This window comes from Propithecus coquereli, unplaced genomic scaffold (assembly GCF_000956105.1).
Source record: "Propithecus coquereli isolate 6110/MARCELLA unplaced genomic scaffold, Pcoq_1.0 Scaffold3, whole genome shotgun sequence".
NCBI lineage: Eukaryota > Metazoa > Chordata > Mammalia > Primates > Indriidae > Propithecus > Propithecus coquereli.
This window is the reverse complement of record NW_012148618.1, coordinates 10,948,693-10,964,556: the sequence shown is the minus strand read 5'-3', so window position 1 is coordinate 10,964,556 and position 15,864 is coordinate 10,948,693. Positions and strand designations below refer to the sequence as shown.

At 35.9% G+C, this 15,864-nt stretch overlaps 1 protein-coding gene across 1 annotated transcript in view; it reads left to right on the top strand.

Moving 5' to 3' along the window:
* FSIP1 (fibrous sheath interacting protein 1) overlaps nt 1–15,864 on the top strand; it is a 205,940-nt gene that overhangs the window by 58,678 nt on the left and 131,398 nt on the right. Inside the window, exon 10 of the mRNA XM_012649532.1 lies at nt 3,378–3,515. Coding sequence (XP_012504986.1) covers nt 3,378–3,515 — 138 coding nt within the window. The remainder of the gene's footprint in view (nt 1–3,377; nt 3,516–15,864) is intronic.

The following is a 15,864-nucleotide window of genomic DNA, read 5'->3' as shown; positions in this document are numbered from 1 at the left end:
ATATTTAGTTGACTCTAAGAAACTCCTGCATACCTCAGGGATACATTGTGGCCAAAACTGTGGTGCCAAAGCAGGGAGGTAAAGGGGAAAATACCCCAAGCTCTCTCTCCTTCTGCCTTCTAGTCTCCTGATACTTGTTCTGTAAAATTTGGATTCACTCGAAAGGCCACGCTCAAGGTTTCTGGAGGCCATATGTGGCCCAGAGGCCGCAGGTTCCCCACCCCTGGACCTAACCAGGAGACAGAGGTCAAAGAGAACAACTCTGATTGTCTCATTTTGTGCTGGGTGCTCACCATAGTTCATCATTCTCCCATTGATGGATTACTAGACTGTTTTCAGTTTTGGGTGCTATGGACAACTGTGTACAAAGCTTGAATCATTTTTTTCATTTTTTTTATTTTTTTGAGACAGAGTCTCACTCTACTGCCCCGAGTAGAGTGCCGTGGCGTCAGCCTAGCTCACAGCAACCTCACACTCCTGGGCTCAAGCGATCCTTCTGCCTCAGCCTCCTGAGTAGCTGGGATTACAGACATGCGCCACCATGCCCAGCTAATTTTTTCTATATATTTCTAGTTGTCCAGCTAATTTCTTTCTATTTTTAGTAGAGACGGGATCTCACCCTTACTCAGGCTGGTCTTGAACTCCTGAGCTCAAGCGATCCACCTGCCTTGGCCTCCCAGAGTGCTAGGATTACAGGCGTGAGCCACCACACCCGGCCCAAAGCTTGAATCATATATTTTAATTTCTCTTTGATAAATTCAGAGGAGTGGAATTTCTGGATCATAGGATAGACAAATATTTAACTTTTTAAGAAACTGCCAAATGGTTTTTCAAAGTGATTATACCATTATGTACTCCTACCAACAACACGTGGGAGTTCCCTTTGTTTCATACCTCTCCAACATTTGGTGTTAACAAACTTTTTTATCTGAGCCATTCTGGTGACTGTGTAGTGATATCTCATTGTAGTTTTAATTTGCACTTTCCTAATAAGTAATGATCTTGAGGACTTTTTAATTTGCTTGTTTGTCATTCACACAACTGCTTCTATGAAATATCTGTTTAAGTCTTTACACAATTTGATTGTTTTTTTATTAATTATTGTCTTTTATTATTTTTGTTACTGAGTTGTAGGAGTTCCTTATGTATTCTACACACAAGTCCTTTGTCAGACTTGTGTGTTAGGAACATTTTCTTTCCATCTGTGGCTTGTCTGTTTTCTTAATGGTGGCTTTGGATAAGCAAAATTTAAAAACATTAAGTATAATTTATAATTTTTTTCTTTCTGTGTCTTCTCTTTACCTGTCCCAAGATTTTTAAAAAATCATAGTTGTAGATTATTAAAATGATAACCTTTTTTCTTTTTTTAAAAATGATTTTTATTCAAAAATGAAATCCAATGTGGGCATTTTTCGGACCATGGTGTATTCTACTTCATAGCAGATATATCTTCATAAAAATTCATAAAATGCTGGATGCTTAGAGTTGCAAAGAGACCTTGATACCATTTTCTCCAAACTCCTCCCTAACATTAGCTTTCCTTCTTACTTCTTAATATTTCTGATAATATTCCTTCTTAATATTTCTGATAATAATTCAGCCTCTGGATGCTTCTAGAGATTGAAAGCTACCAGAAGTAAGGAGTGAAGCAAAATGTCAAAGAATCACTTCTTGAAATTGATGCATTCTTTGACAGTTGGCTCATTGGGGTTATATACAGTGTGAATTTTGTTGAAATTCATTGCTAGGTCAGTCAAACATTGTGATCAAAGTTCTGAGAACCAAAATTACCATGTATTGGCCGGTGCTTTCCAGCTTCAGGATTATAGTTTGCATAGAGATACAGAATAGGGTCCTTCTTGTCACTGTGTAGGCAGTGACAGTGTGGTAAGTGCAATAAAGGCACATGTGGCATGGCTGAGAGAATAATTTGTCCTTCCTGGGTATGTCAGGGAGTATTTTATAGGAGATATGTATGAGCTGGGCTCAAAATGGCTAAAGTCTCCACAAGAAGTTGGAGGGTAGAGGCATGGAGCAGTGGGAATGAACAGCAGTGAATATTGCTGAGGTTTTGAGTCTGAGACTCAAGCAGTGGGAGGTAAGACTGAAGAAATAAGCAGGGCCCAGACTATGAAGACTTTGCATCTTGTTCTGTGGCTTCTCTGCAAAGGATGGAGTGAACTGGTAGCATGGAGATCAGTTAGAAGGCTTCAGCAGTAACTTAAGTTAGTGGTTCTCAAATTCTCAAGTAGTTGTGCTTCAGGTTGTCAGTCCTTCCCTTAGCTCTTACCTTTTGAATCAGAATCTCCTGAACGGAGGTTGGACCTTTGCACTTTTGCACAGGCTCTGTAGGTGATTCTGAAGCACACCGGAGTTTGAAAACTACTGGCAAATGATGAGGAGGTCTGAACTAAGACAGTGAGAAAGAAAGAAGCACCTTGATTAGAGAGGTATTAGCAATTGGAATGGTGAGTATTTTTGGTGACCAATGGTATGTGAGAAATGAGGGAATAGGAGGATTCTGGCCTGAGCAACTTCAAAAATGTCATTCCTGCCGGTTACCTACATGGCAACACAGAGTAGATCTGTGGGAGAGAAGAGAGGAAGTTTAGTTTTGGATATGGGTCCACTTACTGTCAAGATATGCCTATTTTTATCACCTAGAAAAAAACATTAACTTTGGGAGAATATGATTCTGTCAATATGAATACTGTAGATAATAATGAAGCATTTTCATTCCATGCTTCTTATTCTTTCCAAAGAACATATTCTGCTCACGTTTGTTTGGTACTAAGATTTGTTGTGTGACTACTATGTGCTGTGAAGACTTTTAGCCTAAATCTATTATTATTATCATTTTACAGATGGTGAAACTGAAGCTCAGAGAGGTTAATTGATTTCCCTAAGGCCATCATAGTAGGGAACCAGGTAGAGCCAAGATTCAAAGCTCCTGTTGTCAAGTCCAGCTTTCTTTCCATTATTACACAGCTACCTCTAATAACATAGATGAGCAGGGTTCTTTTCTTATTATTTGTGTATGATGAACTTGAAGTCCAGAGAAAAGTCCAAGATCTCAAACTGATAAGTATCAAAGCAGGGACCAGAACCCAGGCCCTGCTTTCCTGGCCAGGGCTCTTTTCACTGTATCTTCCTACTTTCTAGATGATTGTAGAAGTTAAGTTCATTTTCCTACTTGTTCTATGTACAGTTGGACCTTTACCCCCTCAGATAGGAAGATTTTAAAGAGTTACAAATACTGTTTTGAAGGGAAGAAATATTGTTTGAGAAGCAAAGCTGACCCTCAAGGCTCAATTGCTTTGGAGTGGTATGTGAAGCTCACTTCCAGCCCATTAATGAAATTTTTTTAAAAAAATTAGGAGCCCAAACTTGATGATGAAAGAAATATGGAAATAACTCCAGGAGAAAAGGTACTTAGGAACACCAAAGAGCAACGGGATCAGCAAAATCGGCTGAGAGAGATAGATGAAAAGCTGAGAAAGATGAAGGAAAATGTGGTAAGTCTTTTTTATTTATAGTTTAATTGGAACCAACAATTGTGCCAAAAAAGGTTTCAGTCTCCTTTGACTGTTTTTTGACTGTTCTTATGTGTTAGTTAAATCAGCATGTAAATTTGTCAGTAAGAATTTGACTTAAAGGTAAAAATATGATTCATAAAACTTAAAGTAATATTATTCTTAATTTAAGTAATTTGTATAACTTAAAAAACCTTTCTTTGTGACATAAAGATAATTTATATAACATAAAAAGCATACTATCTGAAGTCAGAATAGTGATCAATAATCCTAATATTTTGTGTCTGTGTCTCACAGTGACACAAATTTTTTTTTTATGTGTGTTTCAAAGTTTGGTAGTACTTCATAAAGCCATTCTTATGTTTTGAATTTATAGCTTAAATACTCCTACTTTTTGTTTATAATTAATAATATATTATTAATCATTAAATACTTTTAATACTTTTTAAATCCTTCTTGAGCCTCGTTCATGTTTTTCTTTCTCATCATTTAATGACATCATTACTGATGAGAGAAAGCTCTTAAGTCACCTAAATTGTGAACTGGTTGATATTCTGAACCTATTAGAAATGCTTTATAATGTTATGATTTTCTAGCTACTGATAACATGTTTTTAGCTGGATGCTTGGATTTTACCTAAAATTCAACATGACAAGGCTGAGCTTGTGATTCCGCCTACCTCTCTCTTGCAGGGCTGGTCTTGCTATAATTGCCAGCAGTAACCACTTTCTGTCTCTTCCTAAATCCTGTCATCTTGGGTGATCTTCAAGCCCCATTAAGTTTTGACCAATATGGCTAATGTGCTGCCATATCCTGCCAGGGTCTCTCATGACTCTTTCAAAATATTTTTTTGTCCCCACTTTTTTCACCTTTCTCTCAGCATTGTCACCTTGTGACTAGCCACTTATAATCTGGTCTTTGTGGGATTTCTTGAATCCAGTCACTCTGTTCTCTTATTATTCCATTTTATAAGCTGCTCCATGGGTAAACATCAGATGAGTGATTTTTATTAAGATATGACCTACTCAGAGCCTCCAATAGTGTGCAACAATCTTCAGAGTCTTCACACCTCGCGATTGTGTCCAGCTGAAGTGCTCTCACCCCTTGCTGGCCAAGGACGGCAGCACTGACGCAGAGCCTAACAGAGACCTAGGGCCACCTGATGAGAGTCAGGCAGCAGATCCAAAAGGGATAAATAAATGGTGCTTGTGCTTCTCTTTGTAGGTCATTTTTGTTTGCTTTGCATGGGAGATTCCATGGGAATTACATTTCAGGGTGACCTCTATTTCTTTTTTCTGAGGGATTCCCCCTCCCCTTGACTGTGTTGATGTGGTGAAGAAGTAGAAGTAGGAATGGTAAGGAAGTATACAGGGGCCCTTGGCCAGTATTGTGGTGATGGGATAATGCATACTCGATGTGATAAAATATCTGTAGTTTGATGGTTTTGAAAACTATTGGCACTTCCTCTTACCCCACGCCTGCCAATCCAAGGCAGGCAAAGCCTATCCAACTCTGTAACTCAATCTCTGGATTTCTGACTGCTATAGTCTGGATGTTTGGGTTCCCCCAAAATTCATGTTGAAATCCTAAGCCCTAAGGTGATGGTTTTAGGATGTGGGATCTTTTGGGAGGTCATTAAGTCATGCAGGTAGAGCCTACATGAGTGGAATTAGTACCTTATAAAATAGGCCCAAGGGAACTCATTCACCCCTTTTACTACATGAGGACACAGTGAGAAGGCACCATCTATGAACCAGGAAACAGGCCCTTACCAGATACTGAATCTGCCAGCTCCTGTATCGTGGACTTCCCAGCTTCCAGAACTGTGAGAAATACATTTCTGTTATTTATAAGCCACTGAGTCTACAGTATTTTGTTATAGCATCCCAAATAGACTGAGACCCTGACCATTTATCACGTGCCTGGGACATGTATCTGTTCTTTTCTACCATGTCTCTACCATTATTTAATTTTTGGTTCAAAACCTGGGTACTATAAGAAATCTTATATGTTATTCCAGTGCCTTATGAAGTTTAGCTACACTTTAAGGGATATAAGTATCAAGAGTTGGTTGTTATTTAAGTGGAAAAGAGTTGGTTGTTATCTAAGTGGAAAAGAATAATGCGTGAGTGGAGAAGAGCAATTATTGAATACCAACTATGTGTCAGGCTCTGTTCAAAGTACTTTACAAATACAGATTATCTAGTCTTCAGAACCACCTTAGGAGGCAATTATCACAATCCTCATTTTATAGCTGAAGAAATGGAAGCAAAGAGAGATTGAATAACTTCCTCAAGGTGACACAGCTAGTAAGCAGAAGACACAGGATTCAAATCGTTAGCTTTTAGCAACTATGCCATACTGCCTTTCTGGTAATTATTATTATTTGCTTTTCTTCTCATGGTTAATATTGTTTTTTATTAATTAAAATATGATAAATTTGTTAAAACCAGTAATATTCATGAATAAAATGTTTGGGCTCCCCATATAAGTTTCAATTTCGCAATTTTGTGTTTTAAGTCAACACTTTCAGAGGCTGTTATCTGAACAAAAAAGGCACATGAGTGTTGATCTGTTATTATTTTTATGTTTTAATTGCTTAGTGTTTCATAATATTCTATGGAGTTATATTGTGTGCCATATGACTTTTTAAGGAATGATGCTGTGTTCATTTCAAACTCTGTCAAACCCGTGGTACCTCGTAGACATCTAAGTACTTTTTGGATTGGAAATCCAGAGGCCCGAGTCCTTGTTTTAGTTTTATCAATAGCCTGCTCTGTGACCTTGAATAAATAACTTAGTTTCTCAGAGACTTGGTTTCATTACAACTTTGAGATCAAGGGAGTCATGCTAGATGACCTCTGTTCTTTTGCCTGTGATTCTTCTTTTTTTTTTTATTTCAGCATATTACGAGGGTGCAAATGTTTAGGTTACATATGTTGCCCTTGCCCCCCCCAATGCCTGTGATTCTTGACATACTTATTTTTGATGAGAAGTGATGTTATTTATAACATATGGTATCTAAAGGTCAGTTTACAAGCTTCCTAAATATTTGGTATGAATTGGCTTAAATCTTCTATTGAAAGTTACTTTTGGAAGTTTAGTAACACTTTTTAGGAGAATGTGAGATTGTCTTCTATATATAAAAATGAGTCCATTGTCTACCAGCCAGAAAATATGGTTTCTGAATGATAGCTTCTGGAAATGGCTAATTTTGCAGTTTTGTCTTATTCTTCCTCCTGCAATGGAGCATCCTTTCAAGATGACTGGCTTGGGTAAAAGGTAATCTGTGGCCATTGGTGATTTAAGGATCATATCCATATTTGGTCTTAGAGATGGAAGGGAGAAGGAGTGAACTAAGGGCAATATAGGAGCCCCAGGGGTAGATATTGCTGGAGACACCTGGATCCTAGGATTTATTTGTCAGTAAAGGCTGGAAAAGTAACTTAATTCCGTGTTTCAGATAGTAGTAGGCTGAGGCTGCTGATACATGCTTTTCTTGGTCAAGATTGGTTGAGAAAGTGGGATTTGGTTTAGTCTATAGGTGTTGATAGTATTGTTGTTATCAACGGATTTAGTCATTAGGAGCTAGGGGAAGTAGACACAATGAAATGAGATTGAAGCTCAAATTTAATATGCAATTCAGCAGGCATATAGGGGCCCTGAAATGCAGCTTCATTAAGTAGAGGAAGGATGAGCCATGGCTGCTAGAAGCAGCATGTGTGGAATTGTTATTATTAATATGGAATTTACATAAGCTTGTTTCTAGGATAAGGAAGGGGAGGACATAGTATAGAGGGCAGAATTAAAGATGGAGGGGTAAGCCTTGGAGAAGAACCAAGATGCCCTTTTCCTGACTCAGGATGAAAGACAGGAAAACTGGGCCAAGAAAGGCAGGTTTAGAGATGAAGAGAAGGTGAGAATGCTTGAATGTTCTCTGCTTGCTCTGTCAATTAGAGATCAAGCCGTATGGTCAGAGTGAGAGGGTAGAGCGGAGATTGAAGAAGGATAGGAAAGGGGTGGCATAGACTCTGCGAGGATGAGAAGAAAAGCACTGGCTAACAATGAAGGTAGCCCAGCTGAGGTTGGAAACCCCATTGTGAAATGGAGCCAGTCAGCAAGGCTGGGAGGCTTCTCTGACAGTCCTCAGCAGTTGACTAAAGCTGGAGATAAGGAGTAGTGAGTTGAGGCAGGGGTGAGGAGAGGTTGGGCGTTTGCAATGGTAGATGAAGGGGGCAAGGGAACTGGTGGTAGGTACCTATGAGACCATAACTGGAAAAAAATGTGTGTACCCCAGATATCAGCTGGGACCCCTTGGCCACTCTTTGACCCGATTTCATAACTTATTGTACATACACAGAATAGAATACCATATGGCTATCAAAAGAAAAGATGTCTATGATAGAGTATTAAAGAAAAAGAGCCTGTTGCAGAAGAAAATGATTAATGTGATTCCATTTTTATAAAAAGAATCACAGAAAATCCTGGAACAATACCAGATGCTGTGATTACTTTTAGTGCGGACGGGGATGAATGGGGAGGTGAAGAAAGGAGATTCACTTTTTATAACACACACTACTTAAAGGGAAAATGTGTTAGGATTATGGGTGATTTTTATATTATTTCTTATGCTTTTTTCCATATCTCAGACTTTCTATAATATACATGTGTTGTATTTGTAAACAGAAAAAAATTAATATTTAAAAATGTGGAAAGCATTGATGTGTACAAAAGATCTTATTGTCTCTCAATAAGTGGTCTTTGTACATTTAGTAAAACAGAGTGAGTCATCACAAGGAATAATGTTCAGCCTTGCCAGCAATTGAAATTCATATTTAAACAGGCACTATATACACTGTCAGACCAGTGGAAATAATGACAAATGTGATATAATTGCGGGTTAGTCAGGGGTGGGGGATTGGAGGTGGGAACAGCAGTATTTTTGAACATTGTTGGTAGCTTTTAAAGTTGGTTATTTTTTTCCCCTGGAAAGCAATTGGTTAATAGATATAACAACAGCTATAACATTATTTATATTTTTGACCTGTATAATTACACTTTTAGGAATATTTTCAAAGTAATAATGCCCAAGGAAAACCAAAACAGGAAACAACTTGAATGCTTTCACTTAAGGGAATGCCAAAGCAACTTATACAATATTAACCGATTAAATACTATAGTAAGATGATAAAAATAATAAATACATGGACTTTGTCAATGTAGGACTTTTAATTGGAAATGCATGATATGAAACATAAAAATAAAAATTCAAGATAGATTTTATCAACTATAACTGTGTAATGTATATATGTACATTAATGTATTAGTGTATGTATGCTAAAAACAATCTGAAGGGAAATAGAATATGTGCTAATAGCTTAGCTTTATTAGATTATTTTCTACTTTCTATTAAATTGCTTTTGTTACTAAAGAAAAGGAATCATAATTGAGATAATTTTATTATTTCATTGTTTTATTTATAGATATTTTAACCCATTAACATAATGATGGACTTTTTGAGTAATTTAAATAGTAACAATAATTCATGTTTTATCTAATTTTTATGAGGTATTGAGTGTTCCACTGTGATGATAGGATTTTTTAAAAAATAAGGAACATTTTTAACTTTAAGGTTAGGTAAAATTGCCTTTAATGAAGTTGCATAATAATTCTACCTTTTACTAATCAAAAGAACCAAATTTTAGTTTTTGTATTTTTAAAGAAAGAATCATCAACCTGATTTTATCCCATTGATCCCCTTAATGAAAAAAACATACTCAAAGTTGTTCTGTTAGTATTGTTAGGAAAAGCTTTTCCCGATTCCAATCATTCCAAATGCATTGATTACACTTTTCAGGTCTTTATTGTGTCTCTTTTTGATTCTCAGTTTGAACTTCATTCATTTTTTTTTTATCATTTGAAGTCTCTGCTATTTCTATCCACATTCTTTCCCTTTTCAGTTTCCTGGAAACCATGGAGCTCAGCCTTGTTTGGTGAACTGTATTGTCATTATTGCATCAAAATGTTTAGCACTCTAAGCCCTGTTGCTGAGCATTGAAGATAAGAATGTGGTTCACAAAGGATGATAAATCCTTGCATTCTGATTCTTATTTCGACATGCTCCTGTCATTTAACCTGGCCTAAGAATATATAGACCCCAGTCAGAAGACTGGAGAATTTCTTCTGCTCAGAGAATGAATGGAGGGTTTACCTTCAATTGTTAAACATGCAATAGAATTAGAATTCTAGAATGTGAGAGCTGAAGGGGCTTAGAGATCATGTGGGCCAGTTCCATGGATTAGAAACCAAAGTCTTCAACAGCTAAATGATTTTCAAAAATCATCAGAAGCCCAATTCTTCTGACACCTCAATCTATGAACGTTTCAATAAATCCAACCTTTCTAAGTCACATCTGTATAGTTCAGCCAATTTTCAGCTAAGATTTGTGGCCACCCACAAATGTAGGCTTCATTCTAAAACCTTTAAGCTGTTACCAACCGGATATACATGTTTTCCAAAGTCAGCAAAACAAACCTGACATGTTTGTGGTTAAACAGGAAGACCAACTAGTGTGCTTTGATAGTCATACATCAACTAAGGCCTGAATTGGAAAAATTGTTATACTCTCTCTTTGGTGTCATTGTTTATACCTGGAGAAATTATTTTAATCTTTTTTCATCTGTGACAGCCTTTAGAAAGATGGATAAACTAACATTGCCACATAAAATTGGCATTTTTATAGTGTGTACTTTTGTTCTTCCTTCTATAGGTGATGGCAGGTATGTGCAATAATAATGCAAAGTATTTGGTTATGAAATTCTGAGAGTAAGATTTGTATATTAACAGATAAACTCTAAAAAATCTGTGCTCTCTCTTAATTATAGGCACATTTTGAAACATGTAAGTAGAACATAAAATTTTTATTAGCACATATATTTCTACATCATTTGATGTAGAAATCTTGACAAAACTCCTTGCAAACAGAATATTAGCATTTAATAGTTGAGAAAAGCATATAACACAGTTATAGGTACATGGCTGGTATTCATGAAGTACTCTGGAATGAATAAATGAGCCAGTAACCTTTTAAAAGTTATTGGCTATATATAATATTTCAATATAATTTAGAATAAATTGAAAACACAATTAGCTGGAGCACTTTGGGGCCAAGATTTTAAGAATAATTGGATGTTTTTTCATTAACTTATTTTGTTTCAACTATAGTTTTTAATCCATTTATAAATTAGTAGATTTCACTTTCAAATTCATTTTGGAACAAATGAGGGGTTATAAATATACTTTGTATTTATTCTCCCTATATTATGAAAATGTTTTTAAAATTATTAAGCATATTTGCTTCTAGATCACAATTCTTCACATGTATTCTAATAATGCAAACTTGATATTGTCATAGAAGGTGTAAGTATTGTACTGTTTCTGAGTGATAATGTGCCATATTGTGAAAGACATCTTAAAAATGGAAATTATGATGACAACTTTGTTTTGTAGTATTACCTGTTTTTCCTTAAAGCCTTATTGTTGAGCAGAGGGTTCAGAAATAGGTAATAAGGTTAGTTTGGTTTTTAGCATAACCCACCTTTTGCTTTCTGAATTAGTTTTCAAAGTTCATTGATGAAGGCCATGTGCCATGGGTGTGGTTATATTATATGGAACAAGTACATGTACATGCTTCAAGAAATAGCAATGTAATTATTGAGTATAATTATATAAGTATTATAAAATTATTATATGCAATACACACAAATCACATTTAACTATTATAGCATTTATTGAGGTAAAAGTAGAATGTATGCATAGTTAAAAATTATGACAATTTTGGAGGACAAAATTAAGCCCATAATTTTCCTGTTAACATGGGATAGTAATACTGTTTACAGCCCCTGTGCAAATCTCTGAATGCGAGAGTGGTAGTTCTAGCTGTATGGCAGACTAGATGTTTAGAGAAACTCTGCTTAGCAGAGCAAGCCTAAACATGCTGGATAAAATGTATTTTAAAAAAAGTTTTTAAAGCATGGCTGAGCTGGCAGAAAAGTAAGAGAATTCCTTGGAGGATAGAAATGGCAAGACAATATAAATCAGGAGGGCTAAGTGACCACTGGAAGAAGCATTTGTCCTCATAGTTGATTTCCAAAGGCCTAAAGCATGGGTTTTAACAGGCCATTTGTACGGGGCTCAGGAATCAGAGCCCAAGACAGGGTGAGAGGTCAAATCCCACGTAGAATTGGCACACCAAGTGGTTAACACCTCAGTGGATGAAGGAGAAAAAACCTGTTTTGTGGAGGGAATGGTGGGGAGATATGTATAACTGTCTCTGCTTTGGTTGTGGGTGGAATGGGAAAAAAAGTCTCTTGTGAGACTTTCTAACTGTAAGCCTGTATGAAGATAGGTTTTGGGTTTGAGTTCACATTACTTACAGGGCCTGAAAAACCCAAGGTAAATATTTGGTTGTCTTAGGTTGGCAGTACTCCTAGCGCCTAGTAGAAGGAAAGGGAAATCTCTCTAGAAGAGCACAATTTAAATCTAGACCTTCATGAATTCCCACAAATAAAATTTAAGTACCATGAATTCACAATAAAGAACTCTCCCCACCCCCAACACATAAGGAAATAAGACACCATGAGCAAGATTTAATAGAAAAAGCACACTGTAGAATCAGTTCCATGTAGACTGCAGAGTCTGGAATGGTCTATTTCAGAATGTAAAATAAGTCTGTTGAATATATTTAAAGAAATAAAAGGAGCTTTTGAGAGTCTGACAAAGGAAGATTTGAAATGGAACCAAATAGAACTCATAGAAATGAAAATATAATATAAGTGGAAATTCTTGGAGTTAGACCTCCTTGATCCCTTGTAGAGGATCCAGGCACTCCTATCTATTTTCTTCTCATATAGTTTTATAGCTTTTCTAAAACTTCGCATCATCTCTCTAGTGAGAATAACATCAATATTTTCACACTAGTCACAGAAAAGTTGTTATGTAGCTTTTCTAGAACAACATATCAGCCTTTGAGCCCTAGGGCAGAAGGAAGAAAAAGAGATAAATTATAATCACATACAACCTACATTTGCAAGAATACATCACTGTTATTTTTTTCCCAGTGAGATGGATTTTCTCCAGCTGTTTTTTCTGCCTCTTTTACTGCCCTTTTTAGCTTCAGCTCTTGGTCTCTTAAAGTGTTATCTCTTATCTCTTTGTACATTGAACAGTTTCTTAATTGGAACATATACCAGGTTTAACGAATACGTGTTCTCCCTGATACATTTAAACTTTTTAAAATAGACTTTATTTTTTTAGAGCAGTGTTAGGCTCACAGAAAAATTACGCAAGAAATGCAGAGTTCTCATATACCCCCTATTGTTAACATCTTGCATTAGTGTAGTATATTTATTACAATTGATGAACTAATATTGATACATTATTATTAACTAATACCCATAGTTTACATTAGGGTTCACTTTTTATGTTGTATAGTTCTATGGATTTTAACAAATGCATAATGTCATGTGTCTGTCATTACCCTAGCATACAAGATAGTTTTGCTGTCTGAAAAATCCCATGTTCCACCTATGCATTTCTTCCCTTATTCCTTGGAACCTCCAGCAACCACTGATCTTTTTATTCTTTATGGTTTTTACCTTTTCCAGAATATCACTCACTTGGTATAATATAGTATGTAGCCATTTAAAAAAATTAACAGATTATATTTTTTAGCAGTTTTAGGTTTACAGAAAAAATTCAGCAAAAAGTACAGAGAATTTCCATATACCCTCTTATCACTACCTCCTTTATCCCTTATTATGAACGTCTTGCAATGTGTGGTACATTTGTTACAATCAATGAACCGATATTGATCCATTATTATTAACTGAAGTGCAAGGTTTATATTAGGGTTCACTCTGTGTTGCACATTCTATGGGTTTTTACAAATGTCTAATGACATGTCCCATCATAACAATATCGTATAGAATAATAATTTTACTGCCTAAAAAAATCCCCTGTTCTCTACCTATTAATCCCTCCTCCCACCCTATGAGCACTTGGCAACCACTTATCTTTTTACTGTCTTTTTGCCCTGTCCTGAATGTCATATAGTTGTAATAATATAGTATAGAATTTTCAGATTGGCCTTTTTCACTTAGCAATGTGTATTTAAGATTCTTTCTTGTCTTTTCATGGCTTGATAGCTCATTTCTTTTTATCACTGAGAAATATTCCATTGTGTGGATGTACCACATTCATATCTATTAAAGCACATCTTAGTTGCTTCCAAGTTTTGGCAATTATGAATAAAGCAACTATAAATACTCATGTGCAGATTTTTGTGTGAACATAAGTTTTCAACTTATTTGGATAAATATGAGGAGTATGATTGCAGGATCCTGGGTAAGCCTGTGTTTAAATTTGTAAGAAATTGCTAAACTGTCTTCCAAAGTGGCTGGTACAATTTTGCATTCTCACTGGCAATGAGTAAGAATTCCTGTTGCTCCCTATCCTTGTCAGCATTCGATGTTGTCAGTGTTCTGGATTTTAGCCATTCTATAATAATAGGTCTGTATTGTTCGTTTTAATTTGCAATTGCTTAATGACAAATGATATTGAGCATCTTTCCATATGCTTATTTGCCATCCATATATTTTCTTAGTGAGATATTTGTTTAGATCTTTTGCTCATTTTAAAATTAGCTTGTTTATTTTCTTATTGTTGAGTTTTAAAGTTCTTTGTATATTTTGGATATAAGTCCTTTATCAGATATGGATTTTGCAAATATTTTCTCCCAGTCTGTGGCTTGTCTTTTCATTCTCTTAATGTTTGATACATTTTTCCCTGCTTTCAGGGGTTATATCTTTTTCTTGTTACAAATAAAAAACTTCTAGACTATGATTTAAAAGCAAATATGAAATATCAGAGTTTAGAAGAATTAGTTTGAGCCATATGTAATTGCTCTTTTCATAGGTCAAAAAATAATGGAGTATTGGCAATTTTGTATAGTTCAACCTAATGGAAACCAAAGTTCTTTCTCCACACTTCTCTGCATGTACACTATTCATCAGCAACAAACCATTATTTTGTGTTTGAGATGATTCTTTTTAGAAATTAAACTCATATTGGAATCAAAAGCAGATGTAGATGTTATAATCACACAGCCTTAATTTTCAAATATAGCTTTGGTTTCAACTGCTTTCATTACCAACCATTGAAATGTCCCAGTTATTCTAAGACTTCTTGTCACTTAAAGCTACATTTTAAATGGGAACTCACCTGGGAATGGTACAAAAATTCTGTGTCCTGATTTTTTGGTTCAGGAATTCTATCTATCCTTGCAGATGTTCAAGAATCTTTGTTTAACTGGATTCTGCTGCTGAGTTTATGTGGGGACCTGTGGGCTGCATTGTGGAATAGTGAGTGCTTTGTATAGACACTTTCCTTCCTGCCCAAAGCCATGGGACATCCCTTCAGAAATTTGTAATAGTTTTCTCTGGACCTCAAAATGTAAATCAATGGGCTGATTGTTATTTGAGAGTCATAATTCATGACCAGATTTTAAAAATCACTGTGGTCAATGATGTTGCAAGATTATTTTTAATTGTTTTGTCAAATAGAAAAAGACAAATACAGATTTAATTCAATGCAAACAAATTTCTGTGTATTTACTATGTATGATACTCTCTGCTGAAAGTATAGAGTCAAGCTTTTGATCCAGTGGGAGAGGCTGGGGCTAATAAACAAATGTAAGGCAGACTAAAACAAATGATATGAGAGAAGTGCAAAGAAAATGGTATATTTGTTTAAAATAGAAAACAGCTATAGTAGAGGGATCTGGAAAGGCTTTGTGGAAAATGTGAAATCTGAGTTGAGTCTTGAGGAGTGAGTAGGGTTTCACTTGGTGGAGATGGGGGTAGGCTTTACAGAAAGAAAACACTTCATGAAAAAGGGCCAGATTTGGGAAAGCTTGGTCCATTTTAGGGAACAGAAAGATCAGTCGCATTTATGGATTAATCATATAAAATGTTGACTTTCTGTCAAGGACATAAGGATACATGACATTTTAAAAACTTGAATTTTGCTGAAGCGAGAATTTGAGTCAGGCTTTCTGCAGAGCTTTGTTTGGGAATGAGTCACTCAGTGGGTGAGTGAGTGCTCCTAGCTGAGGGCCGAGCATTCACAGCCGATGCAGCTCTCCCGTTCTCAACCTGGCATGGCATGTGCCTTCACGTTTGTGAGGTGTTAAAAGCTATGTTTCTGTGTCTTTTCAAAAAAAAGTCTTCTAGTGGTAGTGACTGAAAAGCAAAGAGGGCAATGGCACTTACTA